At 46.4% G+C, this 26334-nt stretch overlaps 1 protein-coding gene across 1 annotated transcript; it reads left to right on the forward strand.

Moving 5' to 3' along the window:
• The first annotated feature begins 13428 nt into the window (after window positions 1-13428).
• Window positions 13429-15719, forward strand: LOC123188019 (ninja-family protein 1). The gene is made up of 2 exons (NM_001426803.1): window positions 13429-14225; window positions 14929-15719. The coding sequence occupies exons 1-2, from the start codon at window positions 13724-13726 to the stop codon at window positions 15372-15374; spliced, it is 948 nt and encodes a 315-aa protein (NP_001413732.1). The 5' UTR covers window positions 13429-13723; the 3' UTR covers window positions 15375-15719.
• The last annotated feature ends 10615 nt before the right edge of the window (window positions 15720-26334 follow it).

Here is a 26334-nt window from a genome sequence, read left to right on the forward strand (position 1 = left end):
CAATTCATCGGTCTCAACAAACGCACCGCAAAAAGAAGATTACATTGAATAGATCTCCACAAGAGAGGGGGAGAACTTTGTATTGAGATCCAAAAAGAGAGAAGAAGCCATCTAGCTACTAACTATGGACCTGAAGGTCTGAGGTAAACTACTCACACTTCATCGGAGAGGCTATAATGATGTAGAAGCCCTCTGTGATGACGGCCCTCTTCTGGCGGAGCTCCAGAACAGGCCCCAAGATGGGATCTCGTGGATACAGAAAGTTGCAGCGGTGGAATTAGGTTTTTGGCTCCTGTTTTGATCGTTTGGGGGTATGTAGGTATATATAGGAGGAAGGAGTGCATCGGAGGAGCACCGAGGGGCCCACGAGGTAGGGGGCGCGCCCTAGGGGGGCGCCCCCCACCCTCGTGACCTCCTCTTTGACTCCTTGGAGTAGGGTCCAAGTCTCCTGGATCATGTTCGGTGAGAAAATCACGTTCCCAAAGATTTTTTTTCCGTTTGGACTCCGTTTGATATTCCGTTTCTTCGAAACACTGAAATAGGCAAAAAAAATAGCAATTCTGGGCTGGGCCTCCGGTTAATATGTTAGTCCCAAAAATAATATAAAAGTGGAAAATAAAGCCCAATATAGTCCAAAACAGTAGATAATATAGCATGGAGCAATCAAAAATTATAGATACGTTGGAGACGTATCATGCATCAAGGATATAATTCTTCTGTGCAGCAATGAGGATAATCCTCAGATCATGGACCCAAAATGCTTCATTGCTACCATCATCTTTCAACTTAGTTTTCTCTAGGAACATATCAGAAATAGGGGAGCTATGTCGCGAGCTATTAATCTACAACATAGATATGCAAAACTATTAAGACTAAGTTCATGATAAATTAAGTTCAATTAATCAAATTACTAATGAACTCCCACTTAAATAAACATCCCTCAAGTTATCTAAGTGATACATGATCCAAATCAACTAACCCATGTCCGATCATCACGTGAGATGGGGTAGTCATCAATGTTGAACATCTCTATGTTGATCATATCTACTATATGACTCACGTTCGACCTTTCGGTCTCCAGTGTTCTGAGACCATGTCTACATGCTAGGCTCGTCAAGTTTAACCCAAGTATTCTGCATGTGCAAAACTGTCTTACATCCGTTGCATGTGAACAAGAGTCTATCACACCCGATCATCAGGAGGTGCTTCGAAACGACGAACTTTGGTAACGGTGCATACTCGGGGAGAACACTTTTATCTTGAAGTTTAGTGAAGGGATCATCTTATAATGCTACCGCCGTTATAAGCAAAATAAGATGCATAAAGGATAAACATCACATGCAATCAAAATATGTGACATGATATGGCCATCATCATCTTGTGCTTTTGATCTCCATCTCCAAAGCATCATCATGATCTCCATCGTCATCGTCTCGACACCTTGATCTCCATCGTTGCGTTGGGGTCGTCTCACCAACTATTGCTTCTACAACTATTGCTAACGCATACCGATAAAGTAAAGCAATTACATGGCGCTTGCATTTCATACAATAAAGAGACAACCCAAAGGCTCCTATCGGTTGTCGATATTACAAAACATGATCATCCCATACAATAATGTATATTGCATCACGTCTTGACCATATCACATCACAACATTGATAACCCACAAGTATATGGGATCGCAACAATTTTCGAGGGTAGAGTATTCAACCCAAATTTATATATTTGACACAAGGGGAGCCAAAGAATATTTGTAAGTATTAGCAGCTGAGTTGTCAATTCAACCACACCTGGAGATTAATTATCTGCAGCAAAGTGATCAGTAGAAAAGTAGTTTGATAGTTTTGATAATAGTAGCAACAACAATGGTAACGGTAATAGTAATAGCAGTAGTTTTGTAACAAGTGCAACAGTAACGATAGCAGTGGTAACTTAGCAAGAACAATATAAGATAAATTCATAGGCATTGGATCGGTAATTTGTTGGATGATATTCATCATGTGATAGTCATAACCTAGGGCGATGCGACACTAACTCCAGTTCATAAATATATTCTAGGCATGTATTCCATAAATAGTCATACGTTCTTATGGGAAGAACTTGCATGACATCTTTTATCCTACCCTCCCGTGGCAGCGGGGTCCAATTGGAAAATAAGGGATATTAAGGCATCCTTTTATAGAGAACTGGAACAAAGCATTAACACACGGTCAATACATGAACTCCTCGAACTACGATCATCATCGGGAGTGGTCCCGACTATTGCCACTCCGGGGTTGCCGGATCATAACACGTAGTAGGTGACTATAACTTGCAAGATCGGATCTAGAACATGGATATAATTGTGATAAAATAAACGATGAAATCATGGCACACGGGCCCAAAGTGACAAGCATTAAGCATGGCAAAGTCATAGCAACATCAATCTCAGAACATAGTGGATACTAGGGATCAAGCCCTAACAAAACTAACTAGATTAGATGATGAATCTCATCCAACTCCTCACCGACCAGCAAGCCTACGAAGGAATTACTCACTCCCGGTGGAGAGCATCATGGAATTGGTGATGGAGAAGGGTTGGTGATGACGAAGAACGAAGATCACCCTCTCCGAAGCCCCAAACGAACTCCAGATTTGGCCTCCCAATGAAGAACAGGAGGTGACGATAGCTCTGTCTCGTGGATCGCGATAATTCTTTCTTCCTGATTTTTCTCTCCGAAAATAGGATTTTATAGCGTCGGTTTTAGGGTATGTGGGGCCACCAGGTGGGGACAACCCACCTGGGTGCGCCCGGGGGGCAGGCGCGCCCTGGTGGGTTGTCCCCACCCAAGTGCCCCCCCCCTCGGGTGGCTCTTGGCTCCAGAAATTCTCTTTTATTGTATAAAAATTCCTCACAAAGTTTCGTTCCATTCCGAGAACTTTTATTTCTACACAAAAACAACATCATGATAGTTCTGCTAAAAACAATGTCAGTCTGGGGTTAGTTTCATTGAAATCATGCAAATTAGAGTCCAAAACAAGAGGAAAAGTGTTAGGAAAAGTAGATACGTTGGAGACGTATCAAACATGCCCTGCAAAAACAAGTTAGACGTCCTCTACTTTGTTGTTGAAAGTTTTACGTGGCTGCTACGGGCTTCTAGCAAGAATAGTTCTTACCTATGGCAAAAACCACAACGATGATTTATCAAGTTTGCTATTTTAACCTTCTTCAAGGATCGGCCGTAGTCAAATTCAATTCAACTAAAGTAGGAGAAACAGACACCCGCCAGCCACCTTTAAGCAAAACAAGTTGCATGTCTGTCGGAGGAACCAGTCTCATGTGCATGGACATGTAAGGTTGGTCCGGGCCACTTCATCCCACAATACCGCCAAATCAGAATAAGACGTTGGTGGTAAGCAGTATGACTATCACCGCCCACAACTCTTTGTGTTCTACTCGTGCATATCATCTACGCATAGACCTGGCTCGGATGCCACTGTTGGGAAATGTTGCATGGAAAACAAAAAAATTCTACGCACATGCAAGATCTATCCATGGAGACGCATAGCAACGAGAGTGGAGAGTGTGTCTACGTACCCTCGTAGACCGTAAGTGGAAGCGTTTAGTAACGCGATTGATGTAGTCGAACTTCTTCGTGATCCAATCGATCGAGTACCGAATGTATGGCACCTTCGCGTTCAACACACGTTCAGCTCGATGATGTCCTCGCCTTCTTGATCCAGCAAGACGGGCGAAGTAGTGGATGAGTTCCGGTAGCACGACGGCATGGTGACGGTGACGGTGATGCTATCTTCGCAGGGCTTCGTCTAATAAGCACTATAAAAATATGACCGAGAGTGTAAACGGTGGAGGGGGGCGCCGCACAGGGCTAAGCAATTGTCTTGGTTATGTGTGGCGCCCCCTCCCACACATATATAGGTGGGGGAGAGGCGAGAGGCCAAGGGGCGCCCCAAGTAGGGCCGAATCCTACTTGGGCTCCTGCCCTTGCCCCCCCCCCCTTCCATATTTGCTGGAGGGGAAAAGGGAAACGGCGGAGAGGGAGGGAAGGGGGAGGGCGAATCCCCCCTTTCCTTTCTCCCACTTGGCCGGCTGCCATAGGGGGTGTGCCAGCCCCTTGTGGGCTGGTGTGCTTCCCTCTAATGGCCCAATAGGCCCATTACCCTCCGGGGGTGTCCGGTACCCCCTCCGGTATTCCGATGACTACCTGGTACACTCTGAAACACTTCCAGTGTTCGAATACCATCATCCTATATATCAATCTTTACCTACAGACCATTCCGGAGCTCCTCGTCATGTCTGTGATCTCATCCAGGACTCCGAACAACATTCGGTCACCAAATCATATAATTCATATAACACTACATCGTCAACGAACGTTAAGCATGCGGACCCTATGGGTTCGAGAATTATGTAGACATGACCGAGACACCTCTCCGGTAAATAACCAATAGCAGAACCTAGATGTCCATATTGTCTCCTACATATTCTACGAAGATCTTTATCGGTCGAACCGTATGACAACATACGTAATTCCCTTTGTCCATCGGTATGTTACTTGCCCGAGATTCGATCATCGATATCTTCATACCTAGTTCAATATCGTTACCCGCAAGTCTATTTACTCGTTCCGTAATACATAATCTTGCAAGTAACTTCTTAGTCACTATGCTTGCAAGGCTTCTTATGAAGTGTATTACCGAGAGGGCCCGGTGATACCTCTCCGATATTCGGAGTGACAAATCCTAATCTCAATCTATGCCAAGTCAACAAACACCTTCGGAGATACCTGTAGAGCATCATTATGATCATCCAGTTACGTTGTGACGTTTTATAGCACACAAGGTATTCCTTCGATATCCAGGAGTTGCATAATCTCATAGTCGAAGGAATATGTATTTGACATTAAGAAAGCAATAGCAATAAAACTGAATGATCAATATGCTAAGCTAACGGATGGGTCATGTCCATCACATCATTCTCCTAATGATGTAATCCCGTTATCAAATGACAACACATGTCCATGGTTAGAAAACCTTAACCATCTTTGATCAACGAGCTAGTCTAGTAGAGGCTTACTAGGGATACGGTATTTCATTTATGTATCCACACGTGTATTTAAGTTTCCGATCAATACAATTCTAGTATGAATAATAAACCTTTATCATGAATAAAGAAATATAAAATAACAACTTTATTATTGCCTCTAGGGCATATTTCCTTCAACCACACCACTTGGTTTTTTAGCAGGGCTGGACGTAGTACTCTTAAGATCATCATCGTCCGGATTGTGCTCCCTTTGCATAAGTACCTCGGCCACCCACCCGCGCATGTACCAGGAAACACCAAGTCTCCTCTTTTGCCCCTACCACTTTGGAGGTACTCTTCCCTATAGTATTAAGCGGCGACCAGAGTAGGAGGTAGATGATGCCGCTTGCTGCATGTACTCCATTGTCGTGCTCTTTAGCGACGTGGCTAACCAGGCCACAAACACCACAGAACACGAGCATCTCTTCATACTCAAAGTCAAAATAAACCTTCTTCTTCCTCAAGGTTAGACTAGCACATCGTATCAAAGGTTTACGTACATCCAATGACTCGCACCAGGATCCCACCTCCCTGTCCTTTCACTGACCGCCCGTCCACAAATTCCACCACGCCCGCTTTCTTTGCCAACTGTGACGCGACGCTCCTGATGCGAATCTTTTTCCTTTAATCCCATGCCTGATATGTGAACAAGTTTGTATCTTCCGGTTCGGACCAGCCATCATAGCTAGCCAACAACATTGGACAATTACGGAATAACCACAGACATGGCACATCACACGCTCCCAGTCTGCCAAACAATTCTATGAATCTTGGCCAGTGCCATAAAGTTTGCATCCTTCTCCAGTTCTTCGATATCCTCCTCTAGAATGATGTCCTCCTCTTCATCCTCGTGAAGGTTTAGGTATTTGAATTTTTTTCCCCGGGTCTCCGTCTTGAGTTGTAGAACCATCGTGTGCTGAAGACCTAGCCTCTCCCTCCTTCCAAATTTCCCCGGACACGCCCTGCGGGCTATCGCCAAGAACGGCTCGACTCTTGCCAGCGCCCCCGCCAACATCCGAGGTTGCTGAATTTTCACTCACCATATTCCAACGCCGCCTCGTTCACGTGAACCATGACCAGCGCTGGTCTCCTTCTTGATGCTTGAACTCTCCTAGATGGAACCGGACGAAGCAGGTGATCCGATCTAGGGGAGGAGTTGACGAAGCCGAGTCGTCGGGTTAATCGCCCAGGAACCTAAACATTGGCCTAGACTCAATGGAAAAAATTCCTTTAAAAGCTCTTTGGTTTGTAGGAATGAAATCCTATTCCTATGGAGGAATTCTTTCTATCTTTCACATTTTATAGGAAAATAAACATTGGTCTAGATTCAAAGAAAAAAATCATATGATGTGAATCAAAGGGCATCTCATTTCCTATTTCTCCTATTAGAATTTGAGATACATGTCATCTCAATTTTTATGACTTTACTATTCCTACGATTTTTCTACCCTATGAACCAAAGGAAGCCTAAACATGTGTGGGTTGCTTTTTGGTTTTAACTATTTTTGTTATGTCGGTCCTTACGTGATTTGTATTTTGATCTTTAGATTTTTACGTGACTTGTATTTTGATCTTTATGATATGAATGTGCGCGTATTACCATGAAAAAGAAACATGTCTCATCAATTTTGTTTGACGTTTGGTGTATAAGCAGTTCTTATAAAACCCGAGAGAGTAGTCAGAACTGCTAAGAAGGCTTGGCGATATTAATTATTGTTAGAGTTGGCAAGAAAACTTCGCACTAGCTAAGCCGAATCTTTGTGCAGAGATTAGCACTTACCGCATTCTTAAAAAAGGCATCAGCATTAGCATGTAGTACTACTGCTGCTAACAATAATATCAGCAAGCCTAACCACTACTTTGAAAGCGCAAGGTCGAGCCCAACTTGGCGCCGTGCAACGAGCGGAGACGGGAGGACGCGGAGTAGATTATTGCGGGTTTGAATCTGACAGCGTCCGATCGCCGTTTTTTTCTTCTTCCTTTCACCTTTTTTCTGTGGCGAACATCGTACAAAATCGATATCCCCAAGATCCTGCTCCCCGCCTCCCGGATTTGCCGGATCCCCTGCGAACGAGCCGCGTGTGGCTGTCCTCCTCTCCGTCGAGGTCCGGCAATTATTGGCTAGTCGCTGGTCAGCTCTGATGGCTGCGTGCCGGTTTTCGACGGATCATTTGTGTTCACTCGTAATTTAGGCTGGTCATATTGGGAGTAATATAGGTAGTAACATAGATGCCACATAAGCAAAAATGGTGATGTGGCAAGTAGTTAATGAGGAGAGAGGCAAATAGAGTAACATAATATGTTACCATCACATAGCGGTTTCCAATGCATAATGAGTCTACAAAGTAATAAATGAAGGCAACTATGTTACCACACCTATGACACTACCCACTATGAAGGTAGTAACATAGACTGGTAACATATGTATGTTACTAGTCTAAGTTACTCCCCACTATGACCAGCCTTAGACTGATCGTCAGAGACACATGTTGGCTGGCTATACTTTCTAGCTAGCTGCTTGAGCTAAGCGTCTTTATTACAGTTGAGATGTATAGTTGTAGAGACGAGTGCGTGACTGTTCAGTACTATCTGCATTTTCACCTTGTTATTGGAGTACTGCAGGCACGGTGTGTTCGAAATCATCTGTACACCTGTTTTTACCCGTTTTCAAAAAAGGAAAAACATCTGTATACCTGCAGCGGCATCGACCGCATGTACATTAGTCAAGCTGAAGAGCATAAAGATCACCGGAAAAATTGACTGACCTCATTTAACTGTCAAGTACGTGTTGAGCTGTTCCAGTAGCATGATTACAAACAAGTACTACTACTAGTACTGCTACACAGATGGAATCCAGGAAAGAGATAACTACAGAGAACCCAGAGGTTTACACATGGAGGCCGGGACCTCACACGACTATCTGTCTGTCGCCCACCCAGCCACCCAGGCAACGCTTCCCGGCACACCCACACAGCCGGCTGGCCGCAGAGGATCCCTGGCCCTCGCACCGGAGGACCACAAGCAAACGCTATCCGCCATCCACTTGTGGACGGTTGGCCCCACCAGGGAGGACAGGCAGGCGCCCATCTCCGCCGTCCGTTCGCCCCCTCCGCGCCTTTCCCCCGACACGTGGATCTCCGCGCCGGTACGTCGCCGTCGCCCCCACCCGGGGGTGACGTGTCCGCCCACCGTAGACCCCGCGACAACACCCCACCTGCGCGCTTACCTCACCGCAGAATCACCCACGCGCCTCGTACCGCACCCGTGGCGCCGACAGCCGGGCCCAGGCAACGCCTGGCCCCGCGTGTCACCCGCCGCGGGCGGGTCTCGAGGGATGGAAAGGGAGAGCGGCGCGCGCGACGGCAAAGCTGGCCTGCGTGTGGGGCGGTGAGCTGTCGTGGGGCCCGCGGGGAGGGAGGGAGGCCGCACGTGGCGCGCGATGCGGCGGCCTCACGCACACGTACCCGTACCGCCCGCCCGCCCGCGGGCTTTAAAAGCGGACGGGTGCGGGGGGGGGGCGACGTGTCGCTGCGGCGTAGGCCCTCGGGGGTGGGACCCGCGGGGCGCGGCAAGTTGCAGCGGCTGTTTGTTGGGTGCCAGTTGCTGCCTGCTGGGTGCCCCTACAGGGTCGCGGAGAGCTACCCTCTTCGCGTGGGGCCTCCAGCCGAGCCGAGGAGAGCCGGCTCGGGGATGCCTTTTGTTCTGGGCGTGGCTCGGCTTGGCGGCTTCGAGCTGGGAGGAACGAACGAGGTTACTGGATTGGCGCCGTGTTCCTTTTAACGGAGTATGTTAATGCACTTGATTGGTGCCGTAGGAAATACGTACTAGTACCTGGTACCGTGGGGCTCTTGTCTGTGGCATGAATGGTTCACGCACAAATTCATGGATTTTCAGATAACGTCGTGCCGGTTCATGCTAAACTTGATAGACATATAGTACTATCGAAACATAAAATTCTTGAATTTTCCAAGATACATCAATAAAATTATCATGAGATAAGAGCCATTCTTGCTTTGCTCCAAAATGTGCTTTTTAACAAGTGACATTGCAGTACATATTAGTACATTGCAGTACAACTGAAAAGCAAAATTAACTCAGTCCAAATATTCTGTAAAAAAAAACTTGACGCAAGAAGAAGATTGCAATGTGATCCGTAGTCATCGACAAGGCTACCACAACATACCGATCTCAACCATCGCCGGAGACAGAACCACTTGGATGGGAGGCTCGCCGTCGCTCCATCGCCAACATAAGCTACACGAAGAAACGAACGACTCTGCCTTCCTTTCGGCATTTTGGCCATAGGAAAAGAGTCGCCATTCAGCCAGAAAAGTCATACAACGAAAAACACCGCTCATAAGAAGCACATGATAGAGCAACGACATGTGCTTTTGATCAGACGTCGGAGACCCATCTACGACGTGACGATTGACTCCAGGAAGATGGAAACAAGTGCACCTTGGCCTGCTCGACGACTGAAGAAACACGGAACAAACGTCTCCAAAATCGCCAGTTCCCATTGAAAGTGCAGTCATGCACATAATCATGTTTTGATCTTGATAACAATATACATACATGGGACTAGTTATGTTTGCTAAGTGTAGGGATCATGGACCCACCAATATATATGTAGCATGGTGTAAACGAGGAAATACCATAGCTTGTTCTGTTAATCATGAGTTATAGAAATTCCGCACTATTAAGAGGGAACCAGAGGGGTTTATTAAAGATTTGCTCAAGTCAATATCTTTCCTTGCACATCCTACACATACGTAACCCCAAAAATATCTTAGCCAAAACCCAACCACCAAAATGGCCATCCTCAACTCAACAATCGAATCGTCTGGGTTGCTACCCGAATCATTTGGACTACGTCCCGGATCATTCGGCTAGACCCCAAGGAGCAATAGAAGGTTTGCTCTTAACCCGGATTGTCTAGGCATCTCCTTGGATCATCCAACCTTTGCCCGGATGGCTAATAAGAGAACACATCTGTCTGGGCTCGCCTAGAAGTTCTGGACTCGGTCCCAGGCATCCGGCCAGCCCGTGATCCACCACAGTATGGTTTGCGTGAAACCCAATGGTTCGAGTACCTTCTCAGATGTCCGGGCTTCCCCCGGATGTCCTTCCAGGACAAACACACGGGGAGCAATGTTGTCCGACTATTAGCTCAACTGTCAGAAGTTGACTTAGTCAGACCATCTGAATCCCTAGCTAGATCATCCGGATTCCTATCTGGACATTCAGGCTCCTAACTTAAGCAAATCAAACATCTCCTTTCTCATGAAGCTATGTATACCCCTCTACCACATCGGTAGAGGGTTGAACACTACACTCTATAATTCATCCCGAAGAACACAAAGTGCTCGATCCCACTCACTCTCTCCCACAATCAATCTTAGATCCTGAAGAGATTTGTGATAGTTCTTGAGAGGAATTCCACCAGGTGATAGATCCACTCTCTCTCTCTCTCTCTCTCTCTCCCAAAGCAAATCATAATTTGAGCAAGCCTTGAGCATTTCCCCCTTGGTCTTGTTACTCTTGGAGATTGGATATCCTAGGCGATAGGAGTTCTTCGCAAAGGAATTGTGATTACCTCAAGAAAGTTTGTGAAGGTTTGGAGGCCGCCTCATGGTCTACACACTAGCGGTTGAGAATCGCCTTCGTGGTGATATCTCGAGGAGAATAGGGTGAATCTTCATGGTGTAGGTGTGCCTTTGTTGTAACACCCGCCCTTTCAACGGTGACTTGTTTCCCTCCAAGAAAGTGAACACCGGGATACATCCTCGTCTTCGAAGTTTGGTTATCCTTAACCCCAGCTCTTTACTTGTGGTTTATTTTGTCTCCTTGTCTTGACTTGCTATATCATATTATGGTTGTTCGTCTTCACAGTTGTTGTTGAGTATATTGCGGCACTAGAATTACCTTTGCAATAGTTAGGCTAACTTTCATATTCTGCATAATTGCCCAAAATTGCTAAGTAGTGATTAAAAATTTATAATTGTACCTATTCACCCTCTCTAGGTCCATTTCAATCCTTTCACTCATCGTCTCATGATCTTATTTGAAGAGCCAGCGGCAGATCAACCATTGGGTGTCTCCTTTCTTCATCGAAGCCATGCTTGGGGAGTGAACTCAGTCCACCAGCCGATGCTCGTTTGCGCCGACGGAGAGCTCACATATGACATCACCCCAAACATGACAATCATGAGCTCTTTTCCCTCTTATGCCTCGACGAACAACACCGCCAACAAAGAGAGGGGATGGGTCGGGTGGATCTTGTAGAGGGCTCTCAAATTTGAGTGGTGGGGGAGAGAAAAACCCGAGCAAGTTTACTCTCCAAAATATGTTCCATGAGTCCATTCTACCATCACTTTGCTTTAGAGAAATGTATCGCCAAGAGCGAGAAATTATAGTACCATTTTTGGTACCCAGCGAGCTCTATGTATATCGGGCTGTTTTTTAATATTTAATCATTGACCATTTTGGATAAAAATCTCTTACTACTTCTCTACTCCCTCCGTTCTAAAATAGACAACTCAACTTTATACTAATTTTAATATAAAAATAATATAAAATTAGGTCATCTATTTTAAAATGAAGGGAGTACTTTCGAGTAAAGTGTATATGCCGTTTAAACCTTTCTCACGCGTGCATGAATTATTTATAGGACCGGTCTAGCGAGCGGCCGGCTCCTCGCTACACTTTGCGAGCGGCCGGCCTAAAATTGCAAGTTTTGGTCCCTAATAATCTATAAATAGTAATTACTTAGTATGTGTCTTTTTTGTCAGTTAGTGGATGTTTTCGTTATCATTAAATGCGTATAGCAAATGCGTACAGACTAGTATGTGAAACACATTTATTTTTGCCTCTTAAATCTTTAAAAAGTCATATCTTTTAAACCACACGTTGGAAGTCAGATCCGTTTTCACCTTTGGATTCATCGTGACGAGATCTTCGAAACTAGATCCCGCGTGGGTATGTTTTGATGAATTTTTTTGATGCCAACTTTGGTGCTATATGGTGCAACTAAAGTACTGCATTGTGCAACTAGAATACATTGCCGCGTCAACTGAGTATATGTGTGTGTAATTAGTCCTGCCAACTAAATATCAATGCGTGTGCAACTAGTGTCCTGCCAACTAAACATCAATGTGTATGCAACTAAGTATATGTGTGTGCAATTAGTATTCCTGCCAACTAATCATCAATGTGTATGCAACTGGACTATATTACAAGCCAACTAAGCATATGTGTGTGCAATTAGTATTCCTGCCAACTAAACATCAATGCGTGTGCAACTTGAATACGTTACAAGCCAACTAAACATCAATGTGTGTGCAACTAGACTACATTACAAGTTATGACAATTCATATGCGACTATGCGGATCAGATTGTACAACTCTGTGGCCATGTATGTGCCAACTAGAACTACTATGTGTTCAATTACAACTACTGTGGATGCAGCTCCAAAAAACTGGGTTTGAAAAAATTGCACCATGCAGTACTAAACTTGCACAAAGCAGTACTGAAGTTGCACAATATAGCGTTAAAGTTGGCATCAAAAAAATTTCGTCGAAACATACTCATGGGGGATCTAGTTTTAAAGATCTCATCGCAAAAAATTCAACAGTGAAGACGGATCTGAATTCCGGCGCGCGGTTTGAAAGATATGGCTTTTTAAAAATTTGGAAAACCAAAATAATTGTACGTGAAGCTGTTTGTTTCAAATTGGACTAACCAGTGTAAACACATTAAATACAAATAACAACATGCACTAACAGACAAAAATACAACTCATGCATGGTAAAAAAGTTCGGCCGCTCGTTTTCTTCAATTAGCGCACGGCCACTTTTTAAATTTTAGGTTATTTATAACCACCAACATTTACCGGAGGTGCGTATATAGATACAATCATACAAACAGTAGGAAGTAGAAAAAGGCAGAAGTAGTATTCCGGAGTGACACCGCACGGGGAGCCGTGCCCTGAGAACCGGAAGCCCGAAACGTGTCAGGCAGACGCCCCTACGCGGCCTCGACACGTCACACATCCCCAAGTACCATCACTACCAACCGCGGCCCCAGCCGAGCCGCGCCGAGCCGCGCGCCGCCCGATACCGGCTGGGCTTGTCGGGGTCCAACACGTGTACCCGCTGTCCGACACGTGGCCGGCCTCCATGCGCTCGTAGTCCCATCCAACTAGCTCCCCCCTGTTCCCGTCTCCAAACAATTTCGGTTTAATGGAGGGAGCAGTCTAACAACGAAGGAGATTAGAGCGACACGCAGGCCTCCTTCTCTTCTCCTCTCCTCTCCTCTCCATTCCCATCCTCCACCCCCCCCCCCCTCTCCCTCTCCCGCTCGCTCGAGGATCCCACGCGCGTCGGAGGGATCTGATTGCCGCCGATTCTACTGGCTCTGCTTGCCCGGCGCTCGTCGATTGTTTGTTCCTCCCTGGGCGCTGTGATGTTCTTCCCTCTGGGTTTGGAGACCGAGAATTGCCCCGCGCGGGACGGATTCGCGGCAATGGCGAGGCGTTCCTGAGAATTTGGCCGTCCTTGGAGCTTCGGGGGAGGAGGGATTGGCGTGTGCTTCGCGGCGGGGAATTGCTTGCTCTCTCTCTCTGCCGGACGGACATGGCGTCGAGGGACTTCTTGGGCAGGTTCGGCGGGGAGAAGGGGGCGGCGTCGGACAAGGCGGGGGGCGGCGCCGGCGAGGCGGACGAGGTGGTCGAGCTCAGCCTCGGCCTGTCCCTGGGCGGCTGCTTCGGCGCCAACTCCGGCCGGGACGCCAAGAAGCCGCGGCTGGTGCGCTCCTCCTCCCTCGCCGCCATGTGCTCGCTCCCGGGCACCAGCGACGACCTCGCCGCCGCGACGCCCCCGCCGGCGCCGCTGATGCGCACCAGCTCGCTCCCCACCGAGACCGAGGAGGAGCGGTGGCGCCGGCGCGAGATGCAGAGCCTCAAGCGCCTCCAGGCCAAGCGCAAGCGCCTCGAGCGCCGCACCTCCATGAACTCCGGCAAGTCCGGCGGCAGCAGCAGCCGGGACGACGCCCAGGAGCCGCTCTACCCCAGCGCGTTCCAGCTCCGCCGCTCCGTCGTCGACCAGGGGAACCCCTCCTCAAGCATGCCCGAGCAAGGTATGCACATGCTTTCACCAACTATTCGCTACAATCAGCTTGCAATTCCCACTGTTCTATTGCGCTTCCTTGCTCGAATTATTCATCCAGCTGCCTGTTAAGCTCTCGGCGATCCATGCAGGTCGGTGTCATGCCGAGCTCACCGTAGTTCTTTCGGTAGGAGATGCATGGGCAGAGGGGGGATCTAAAAAGTCGAGTGTTCTTTGCCATGGATCTTGCTTTGGTATTGTGATTTACCGGGATCGATTCGTTAGAACGCTAGCTCAGCCGATGCTTTTCTTTTTCGCCAAATTCGTTAGAAATGGGGAATTCTTTTCTGCACAACCTGATGATGCTTCCACGTACGCATGGGATTTGTTGTGTTCTTTTCGGGGCGTTTGTTTTGGGTGATGTCATTTCTGGGATTATTTCGAGCCGTGCTGTTGCTCCTAGGGTCTGGAGAGATGCCTTCTACGGCATGTTTCTAAGCAGCTTCTAAGCTTTTAGTCACTACTAGTCAGTAGTTACGTAGCGTCAGAGTCTGATTATTGAGGCTAATCACTATCCGAGCAGCTGCTAAACATATATGATTTGAATTGTCTACCTGAAAAACTGGAAAGCACTGACGATTAGTAAACGGAAAAGAGCACATTGGGATATGAATCTTTATTGACATGTTGGAATATGAAAATGTGACATCTCCTCCTCCTCTGCATTGGTGCAGGTAGCGGTGATGGCGCTGAGGTGAAGAGCACATCGAGCATGGAGATATCTTCCGATAATAATAACAATGCCAGCAACCAGAACAAATCCCTCCCGCCGCCGGCACCATCTCCGGCGGCCGGGAAGCTGCCGAACGGCATCGTCAAGGAGCAACCGCCGTTGCGGACCCTCCGGTCGCTGACGATGCGCACGACGAGCACCGGCGACCTGCGGAAGAGCATGATGGAGGACATGCCGATGGTCTCGTCCAAGGTGGACGGCCCCAACGGCAAGAAGATCGACGGCTTCCTGTACAAGTACAGGAAAGGGGAGGAGGTGAGGATAGTGTGCGTTTGCCACGGCAACTTCCTCACGCCGGCGGAGTTCGTGAAGCACGCCGGCGGCGGCGACGTCACGAACCCGCTCAGGCACATCGTCGTCAACCCCTCGCCGTCGGTCTTCTTGTAATGCCGCCGGAATGTACCTAGGGGGAGAGACGCTCTTTTCCTCTCTTTCCTTTTTTACTCTGAATTTTTAGCTATCATTACAGTGTATTATGTTTAGCGGCCTGCCTGAGGTGTTTACTGTAAGTTAAGGGAGTGAACTAATTTGAGAGAATTATCAGCTTCACAGTGTCCACAATGGATATGCTGCTTCAGTCGATGCGCGTGGCCTCGCACTAACTGTAAATGTGTAAGGTTTAGGAGAAGTCGATTTTGCCATGTTCAGTTACCGCTTACTCTGAACGCGTATCAACTCCAACGCCATCAGGTTTCACATATTCGGAAGCTATTGCGCTTTGGAGATCCCGGCCAAGTTGGTATAACTGGTTGGTAACGAAGAGTTTAAATGAATATGTTGTGGTTTGCAAGGAACAAAAATGTACAGTACTGTAGAAATCTCCAATATTTCTCTATTCAATGACTTCTTTTCAAGAGCTTGGACCTAGATCCACCCACAGTTCCTCTCTTTCTCCTCTTCATTTAGACCATGACGATGGCCATGAGAAGGAGGCACCAATGAGAATTGTGGTGATTCATATGTCGGTTCCTTCCTACTTGAACCATTGCATGGCTTGGATTCGTTCGCCTATGCTCCCTTCCCCCCTTCCTCATGTCTTCACAAACAAACTCCTTGTAATCTACTGCGTTTTGGGGATCTCGACCAAATTGGTATAGCTGGTAAATGGTAATGAAGAGTTTCCATGTATTTATGTTGTGCTTTGCAAGGAAAAAATGCACAATAGTAGCAATCTGTCATTTGATTTGTGCTCTCTCTTCTTCCTTATGCTCCTCTGTCGCTTCCTTCCCATTCTTGTCCTCGACCGTAGAGGGGCAGAGTGGGTTTTCTCCTTGGGGGACTAATGTGTTTGCGAGTATACACAAGAAGTAAGTTTCTCAGGAGTTAAGAGAAGTATGCTGGAGTGATAGAGGAGATTATTATTCGTGTGGGAGATGACCCCTAAAATTGAATCGAAGAGCAATTGTTTCGTTGAGTCGTAAGAGGAACAATTGACTGTTGCGAGAAGAATAAAGTCAGTGAATACATAGTTGTTTTCTAGTTTCATTTTTCTCTATTTAGTCAGAGGGCAAACCGTACTATTAGGAGGGTGGGATCCAAATGCAGTTGAGGTTTAGGTCTTCGATGTGTGCTCAATCATAAAACTATTTCTCCAAGTGAAGACAAGAGAAATCTCTTCATGCAGAGCAATTTTTCTCTGAGTCTGAGACAAAGTTCTTCGGGACTTAGAGAAAAAAATCACAAACCGTTGAATCGGCTAGACTTGTTCCTAAAGTAAGTTATTGCGTGAGTTTGAAATCCATCCATAATGCCACATGTCGATTGGCCATTAGGTGTCACGTGTCCCTATTGGTCATTTCACACCTCGGGATTGCTCCAAAATAAATAGCCGCCCACCCCATCCTGCAACAGTTGGTTGCGTTGTTTGATTTGACAAGAGTTTGTCTGAGCAACCCACTCTACGAGAAAATTGAGCAAATCCTAGAGAGAAAACCCTAGAGCCAAAAATATGTGAAGTGATTGAACATTGTGAATAACTAGATTGAAAAGAAGCTTGTGCCTATTACTCTTTTGGAGTGCACATCCACTAGACGGTTAGGCATCGGTCCGAGCAACCAAGAGTCATTGTGGTTTTCCAAGGACAAGTCTGTGAAAGTTTGGAGATTGCCTTGAAGAATCTACCGAGAGTAAATCAATCTGAGTTTGAGGAACTTCAGGTCAAGGATAATAGGATGGATAGAGATTTTCTCTCGTGTTGAATCATAAGTCCATCCAACCAGAAGTAGCACTTTGGTAGAAGTGTGAACTGGTCGAACAAATCACTTGTCACCATCGAGCACCACTGATTTTGTCTCTACTTGCATTACTTTTAGTATTTTTCCTCTCTTTGTATTATCCTCTGCCCCGAGTTTCCCCTCGGTGCTCAGTTCTTCGCAACTTATATGCATTCATCTCTGTGAGGTTCATCATGTTTACTCTAGAGTTATATCTTGCAGCTCCCGTATGCTTGTATGTTAGCTAGTTGTCATTTTACTCTAGTAAAATATGTCTCTATCATCACTACTGATAGTTTTATCTCTGCAGTTCTGCCTAGTTTCCTCACCAAGTCTGTTAATACTGTAATTTAATCTCTGCATTGTTTCTGCCTTACAGTAATTATTCCGTTGTGCTTCCTCGAGAGAATTCATTTCTTCTGAATATTTTTAAAAATCTCCTACTCATCCCCCCTCGAGTCAATTTCTGGCCCTGCAGTAAGCTTATAGTAGGATCAGATATCGACCAGAAGGGGGGTTGAATGGGAGATTCAACAAATACATTGAAAAAACAAGTTTTTAGAAGTAAAACAGTGTATGGAGAACAACTACCGAGCATAATAGAGAGTAGGCAAAAACTGGACAGGGAGATAACTTAGAGAAACAACTAGAAAAATAGAGGTAAATCTAAGTAGTTGTACACACGAGGGTAAAGATAACATAGGCATCAAAATGACTAAGTTCTCATAAATGTCTCCGCAGCATTCATAGAGAAAACACCACAGAAAGTTCGCCCGAGTGCGCCCGCGGCCCATGCGTGATGGACCCCTGAGGAAATCGGCATGGTGTGGAGCACCTAGAAAGATCGGGCAATGGGGAGAGTGTTAGGTAGGCATCGGCACGATACGCACATGGATCGGACGACGGGGAGGGCATTCGCTAGTGAGGATCCCCTAGGAGGCGGGTACTCCAACATCCTTTATAGGGGTAATATCTAGTCATGACTTGAGCTACTTTGGCGTCTCGCAGTTATGTATTCACTACTACATGTCCAAATAACACGCGCTGGCCAAAAGTGTTTGTCATTAACGCGCTAGCACCTCGCGAGTGTCACCTGATCAGTGGTGATTTTATCATCACAGACCATGCGACTGGTAAGTGGTAGTTTTGAAGAGGGCGGCTAAAAAAATTTGTTTTGACATAAGACAATTTGGGGCAGCACTGCTAGCACTGCAACCCCAAGATGTACTACACCACAAAGTTATATACACATGCACAATATGTAAGCACATCCTGCAAAATTGCATTACATTTCATACATACATTGTCATATGTCCAAATATCTAGGGACATATTCAATAAGGTGCGCTAAGATAATTTGATATTTGGGAAGAAGAGCACTGATGACGATCCAATGGGGTGAAGAGTTTGCCATCGCAGAATCAACACCGACGTCGCAAGGGGAGTATATAAGTGCCAACAAATTTGATGCTACATATTTTTACCTTGCAATGAGTCTTTGAACCCACTAGAAAAGACTCTTAACTTCTCCCATTCAAGATCCTGAGATCAAACAATACTCCCTTCTTTTTCTATAGCGCACTTAAAACACAACATCGTCACTGTTGTGTCATTTTAGGTGCACTGCACAAATCCCTCTTTAACACTTCTACAAAAGAGTGATTTTGTGCAGTACACTAATAGGTCACAACGACAATTATGTGTACCCATCCTCTGTTCATCTAGAATAAACAACATATTAATTTTCTAAATTAATATCATACATATATAAGCATTGCTAAGTTAATAACCAACGAACAATAACATGCATACGCATGGTGGAATTAACATGCATACACATGGTGTCAGATGAATATACGCACGTATAAAAGAAGAATGAAATATAGTCCCTCCGTTACTTTTAAAATCAAATTGGATCAAAACTTTGAGTAGAAGTTGCTACAACATGGATCTTAAACGTGACATACTACTATAATAAAATATCCTAACATATAGTATTGTAGAAATCTCATAACACATAGCACATAATTAGATCAAAACTTTGAGTATAACACTTACTTAGATCTTCAACTATGATTGATAGAAATGAAGGGAGCTCACCACTGTGTCCACCGCCGCGGCTGAAGATGTTGGCACCTACGTCGGGAATGCAATCGCACTAACTGGCGCAGTCAACCCCTGTCACTGCAGCGTCACCGACGACGCGACACACAACCCGAGGGTAGCGTGAGTCGTGGGTGGAGCGGCATTGGCCCATCTGGATGGAGAGGAGGGGGTAGATGGAGCACTAGGACGGCGGGAAACAATGCGGTAGGGTGGGCGGCAGTCGGTTAACTCATGATAGGTTAAGTGTGTGAGTAGCTATGTTGTCATAAAGTCAACGGGGCTTCATCACTAACCGGTCGTCTTAGATGGTTGGTCAGTGATAATGTCCTAACAGTGACTGATTGCCAGATAAAACCAGAGAGAGAAAGGCAATTTGATGGTAAGATAAAAACCCATAATTTTTTCGACTAAAATCAATCATACCAAACTTTTACTGTGATAAAAAAAACTCTTCACAAGCAATTTTTTTGTTTCCTTGCTGCTTTTGTTCACTTTTCTTGCTAATATATTAACAAAAAGTAAGCAATGAAAATGCAAAGTAACATTTTTTTTCTCAAGATGGAGGGGGGGGGGGGGGGGTATAGAAATCTTCCACGTCTTATGCCAATATATCTAGACCGTTGGGTTTCTTCTTTTTCATCGGAGTTTTAAGATAGTGGACCGTTCAGGCCGGGGGATGTTGAGACTCAAACTGTTGGTTGATGTCCTTTTTTTCTACTCCCTCCGTTCCAAAATAAAGTCGCTAATTTAGTACAACTTCCGGTATCAACACGTAGTCTGCCCACATGTAGCTTCATCTATGAAATCTTGTTGTTCGTGCTTGCCAAAAAAAACTTGTATTTTATAAAAATCAACTTGCAATCCACTTTATAGTTACACAAATAAGATAAGTAGTACTCCATTCCAAAATATAGTGCCTCCGCGCTTCCTGAGGTCCAACTTTGACCATAAATTTAATCAACGAGACCAACTGTGATGGGAGAAAAAAATATATAATTGAAAACTTCTTTCGAATACGAATTCACTGATATAATTTTTGCTCCCGCCGCAATCAGTCTTGATAGTTAAATTTACGTCAAAATTAAAGCACATAGATAGAGGAAGCACTACATTGTGAAATGGAGGGAGTACCAACCAACATGCACATCTTGATGTACTAAACACACCCCTAGCATTTTTGTCACATCTGGACCCGCCCTAGTTCAGATTTAGGTTTTTTACGTATCTTTCCCTTCGGCGCAACTAACACGCGCGACGTGCCATCTCAACCATCGTTTTTTGATCGACCTGCTGCAAAGCGCCCAATCTCAAGCCATTTCCTCGACACTGTCGTGTCCTATATTCCTACGCCAAAAGTGGACGCATCAGCCTTACAAGACACCATTGCCTAATGGGTGTACCTTCAGTGATTGTCGACCAGAGCCGGACCCGGACGCATGACGACCCGTCCATCCGGTTACCAGACGAAGCGTCGACAGGTCGAGACGGCGAGGCGACGGCATCCCGCATCCATTAGGGGTGTGTTTGGTTGTCCGCATTAGGCACAACCTAGTCCACGCGAGAAGAAAGTGACCCGTTTGGTTAGCTGCTTTTACTATGCGGCCCGCATCACACAGAATTTAAAACACGTCTAGGCCAGGCTCAAGGGAAACACCCGAATCGGCAGTAGCTCGCGAGTCTGGCTCGTGCGAGGCAGGGGAGGGCAACGCGCTTCTCTCCTCGCGCGAGCAGGGGAGATGGCGCGAGCTTGTCCGCGTCGCCGAAAAATTGGCGGGAGGATTTCGGCTCACCTCCCGCCAAGTCCACCCCTATTTAGCCCATCCCTCACCGCCCCAACTCCCGCCATCATTCTTCCTCCGTTCGAGCTTTCCCGCCGACGCGCATCGGCACCGACGAGCAGGTAAGCGGCGCATCTTCATCGGCCGGCGGTCCACGGCGTCGGCGCTCCTTCACCGGCCGGCGTTGATCTTCCATGACCGCCCCCTCGTCCTCAAGCTACAACCATGGCCTCTGTGAGTTCAATCTCCTTTCTCTCTGTTCCTTCTAGCTAGATCTGAGCTGCAGCTAGGGTTTGGTCTGGATGCATGGTTGATTAGTGGTCTGATCTGTGAGCTGATATGGTTGATTGCTATGCTGCGGTTGCAATTTGTGGCAGGGCTAGATGTTCAAGCATGTGGTAGGCTAGATTAGTAGTAGAGTTTGAAGTTGAACCTTGTGCTTGTGTTGAATCATGCTTAGATCTGTGATTTGTAGCTATTGGTTGTCCATTTGTAGCATGCTGTTTGTTGTAGTTGTATGTTCCTGCTCATAGATTATCCGGTCTGCTTGGTAGGGTAGCGATGAAGCATGTGCTTACTATGATAGTGATGAACCATGTACATGTATGCTTCTGCTTTCATGGATTGTCCGGTATGTTGTGTGCTATGCTTACTGTCAATGCGTGCTACGATTGTAGGACATGACCACGCAGACGCAAGATCTTATTCAGGCCCTTGTCTTGTCCAACAGCCAGTTTGCTCCATCGTTTGTTGAGGACTCGCAGCCTAAGTCCCAGATGGCACCTGATTCAGAGGTGTTTGCCTCTGATTCCCTCTATGTGCCAGTAGTGCTCGTTGAGCCAACTACTTGCAGCAGCCACTGCACTCAAGCTAGCAGCAGCAAAGGCAAAGAAGGATGGTAGGTCGAATAACATGAAGTGGCAGCCGTTCATGTCCATGTTCGTGCTGAACAAGATGTGTGAGCTCATCTCTAGTGAAGTTAGGACTGACAAGGGCTTCAAGGAGGTGCACTTGAACACCGTTGCGAAGCAGGTGTTCGAGTTCTATGGGCAAGAGGTGTCTGCCACCCAGGTGTACAACCATCTAAGGAAGTGGAGAAGTCGATGGATCCAAGTGTCCAGGCTGAGACACCTTAGCGGTGCCTCATGGGATGAGAACACTTGCTCCATAGTTTTGGAGGTAGAGCACTACGACGACCATGTCGCGGTTAGCTCACAACCCTCTTCCTTTTCATACTGTACATCATTGCCTACTCCTAATCACAACTAACAACACTTGTGTTTCATTCCTAGGACCACCCAAGGGACGCTGAGTTCCTCAACACACCCGTACAGAACTACAACCAGATGCAGCACATCTTCTCCTTCGGGCTGGCAATTGGGAAGCATGCCATGGGCTCGGGGGAGCCTCTCGGTTCTCCCATGCCAGACTTCCCTGGGACCCCGGACGTCGAGGTCCTCGATGGCCCTGACAAGCACGCTGCAAAGCCCTTCGACAAGCCATTTGACCCCGTACATGATAGGAAGAGGAAGAGAGGAGGCCTGATGGAGGAGGAGATCAATGTTTTCTGCAGCATGACTGAGGCGGTGAAGAAGGTGACAATAGCCATCAGGGAGTGCAAGCCCCTCGACGTCCACCCTGACCTGTATGGCGCTGTCATGACCCAGGGTGGCTTCAGCGACGAGGCTCTCATGACAGCTCCCAGCCACCTGCTTAACAACAATGCCCAGGGTGTTGGGTTCATTGCCATGGCCGACGCTCACAGGGTGCTGTGGCTCAGGAGTTGGGTGGGCAAGCACTACTACTAGAGTAGTGCTGCCTGTGAGCGTGCATGATCCCCGACGGCGATGGCGGTGGCGACGACGACGACGATGAAGACATACATTTTGTGTAGCTATGGCTCAAAAACTATTTCATGGTCTGTATATTTTGGTGAGGTGGTATATACTAACCCCTCACGCTGATGGTGAACTTGCGGTCGTAGGACGACACCCTCTTTTGGATGTGGTGGTAGGTTAACACCAAGGTAGTGCTAGGAAGAACTTGCTATGCCGTATGATCATGCATGCTTTACTTCTCTTCTGCTTCATTGTTGTTTGTGTGCTACTTTATTTGCTACTTGTGTGCTTCATTGATTTGCTGCTTCAACTCTTGCTCTTGTGCATTGTTAGGGCAAGTGGTATGCCGTATTCGTCGGTAAGGTCCCAGGGGTTTATAGTTCATGAGAAGAGGCCAATGCACAAGTGGCATCTTATAGCAACAACACCCATAGAGGGTTCAAGACTAGGCAGGCAGCAGAACAAGCTTACTCCGACTGGGTGCGAACACACGACAGCAGTGTTGACAGTCGCAAGGTTGGAGGTGTCAAGGTGGATCGTCAGTTTGGGCTGAAGTTGAAAAACTTCATCATCTTCGTCCAGTTCATCGTCATTGCTGTGCTATGGCGTTGGTGTGCTAGGTGTTGGTAAGCTCACCAACTAGGGTACAAGGTAAGCATAACATGTACTCCGTATGCAACCAAACACCGTGTTCATGTGCCGCTCGGGTCAATGCAGGCAACCAAACAAAGTGCATTTAGGTATTACCTAATGCAGGGACACTAGATACAGCCAACCAAATAACTGAGAGATGACATATTAAGGCCTGTTTTTATTCAACCAAACTAGTTTGAGAAGTGTATGCGATACATGCCCTGTAGCAAACGGCAACCAACACGCCCTAGGCTATGGAGCGCATCGTCGCACCGTGGAAAGCGATCCATCTGCGACGTGTGTTTCGGGCACTGCCGCACTTGCGATGCAGCCACGGTCGGTGGCTTCAGTGAGACCTCAGAGGAGAGTGCTAGTACAGTGATCGACAGGCTCAGAGGACAACCACCTAGCAGCTGCACGTGTTGATGCTACTGTACCGAGTACTACGACAGTACGTGCAGTGCTTGCGAATAGCATCATTGGTTTCTCCCTCAATCATTTTGCTCTTTGAAATCATGTGCCTTGAGGATTCCCTTAATTATAGGTAAACACCGTTACAGCACAACTAGGAAAAAGTGCACCCTGACGGACCTGACTCACACACACCGCCGAGGTGAGAAGAGGATGCCGTCGAGGTTGCCTACAATGTTACTGTAATCACTTCTCTTCGAGCAAACGACTCCGACTTCATTATAGACTATCCGTTAATGCCCCTCCGAACAAACGACACACGAGAACCAAGTAAGCATATGCCAAATAGCCTACACTAAATGCGTCAAGGACCAAGTAACTCTGATTCTGCCAACGAGCCTCACGGGGTAAAGTTATAATCCACACACTGACCTAATCCAACACATCAATCGAAGAGTGCCACCAGCTAAACGACCTTTCACTAGTCATCGTTGCCACAATGATACCGAGACACAACTTTGACTTCTTCCCATCAAAGTGAGAAACATCATAGACACATCTAAAAGGAAAAATATCCTAATATATTTGGTTGTAGATGAACCTGATAAAAAATTACGGAAAAATAGCAATTCAGGAAAAAGTCAAAATTCTTGCAAACTTTTTCGAACATAGTTGACCTACTGTCGTACTTGTATTTTTAAATTTTGACAAAGAGAACTCCCGCAAAATATCTAAGCGAACAAGAAATCCAGGACAATATAGAGTGAATAGTACCTAACATAATGCTGATTTTGTTTTTTCGCCAACAATACCACGAAAGTCATTTCTTCCCTAATCTTTTTGCGCAAGTGTAACCCTTGAGCAAGTTTGTTGCCAAAAACATTCAAGATTTTTTGACCATTTATGCAATTGCTATTTCTTTTAAAATGGGTGCTCCTGTCCGCCAGTTTTATTCGTTCCCCGCACATTAAAACGACGACATTAGAAGGACAAGCCATGACCCTGCTTGGCTCACAGGCCTTGTCGTTGCCACACAAATCACATTGCCAGCAAGCAGACAACCACCAACTACTGGTCTCATCAGCTGGTCAGATTCAAAGACGAAGCCACCAAGGAGGAAACGACGCAAGATGCTTGATCTAGGAGCTTGGAGGTGAGATTTCCCTCTGAGCATGCATGGGAGGAGAGGCACGACACAACAACGCCTTCAAGAAGGACACGAAGGACAAAGATGTCACCGTCGCCAGCTATGGTCATAGACCAGAGGCATGGTGAAAGTGCTAGTTATCGACTAGAGAGAGGGTGAATAGGCGATTTTTATGAATGTCTTCAATACACAGGGGCTTTGAAGACAAACAGTAGAACTGAACCTATTGATATGTAGCGGAAGGTAGCCTACACTAGACAAGCCATAGTCAAGTAAGAAATGAAGTGAAAGCACGAAGACTAGTATGGATCAGGATGGAAGATAGTATAAAGCCAAACAACAACAGTCTTTACACAATGAAGTCAATCAGATCATGCAAGCAGGCAATGACTTCACAAAGACAAACTGTAAGTAAAGAGAGGTAAATGATAGAACCAGTTGCTTGGCGAGGATAGGGATTTGTTGGACCAGTTTCAGTTGCTGTAACAACTGTATGTCTGGTTAGGGAGGCTGAGACTCAACTCAGAAGATCGCGTCTTCACCTTATTCCCCTTAAGCTAAGGACACACAGTCCTCGCCCAATCACTCTGGTAAGTCTTCAAGGTAGACTTCCAAACCTTCATAGACTTCGTTCACCGGCGATCCACAATGATTCTTGGATGCTCAGAACGCGACGCCTAACCGGCCGGAGGATTCACGATCCTCAAGTGTAACAAGTCTTCAGATCATGCAGACAGAAAGACTTCAGTGATGCCTAACACTCTTTGGCTCTGGTGTTTAGGGCTTTGTCCTTGCAAGGATTTCTCTCTCAAAAGCTTCAGAGGTGGGTTGCTCTCAAACGACAAAAGCCATGCACTAACTCTGAGCAGCTACCAATTTATGGTGTAGGGGGTGGGCTATTTATAGCAAGGAGGCAACCCAACCTAATTTGTACGAAATGACCCTGGGTCACTAAGGAACTGACACGTGTCCAACGGTCAGATTTCAAACACACGCGGCAGCTTGACTTGGGCTACAAGTAAAGCTGACTTTGCTCTCATTGTCTTCGCTCGAAGACATAGGATTTGGTTGAGCATCACTTCAGTCACTCCGACTTTGTTCACTTGGACCCACTTAATAGTACGGTGGTTCCTATGACTGAACAAAGAAGAAAAGGAAACTACGAAACAACTATGTCTTCGCAATCTATAGTCTTCATGCAATGTCTTCTCATGTCATAGT

Source organism: Triticum aestivum, chromosome 2A (genome assembly GCF_018294505.1).
Source record: "Triticum aestivum cultivar Chinese Spring chromosome 2A, IWGSC CS RefSeq v2.1, whole genome shotgun sequence".
Taxonomy (NCBI): Eukaryota; Viridiplantae; Streptophyta; class Magnoliopsida; order Poales; family Poaceae; genus Triticum; species Triticum aestivum.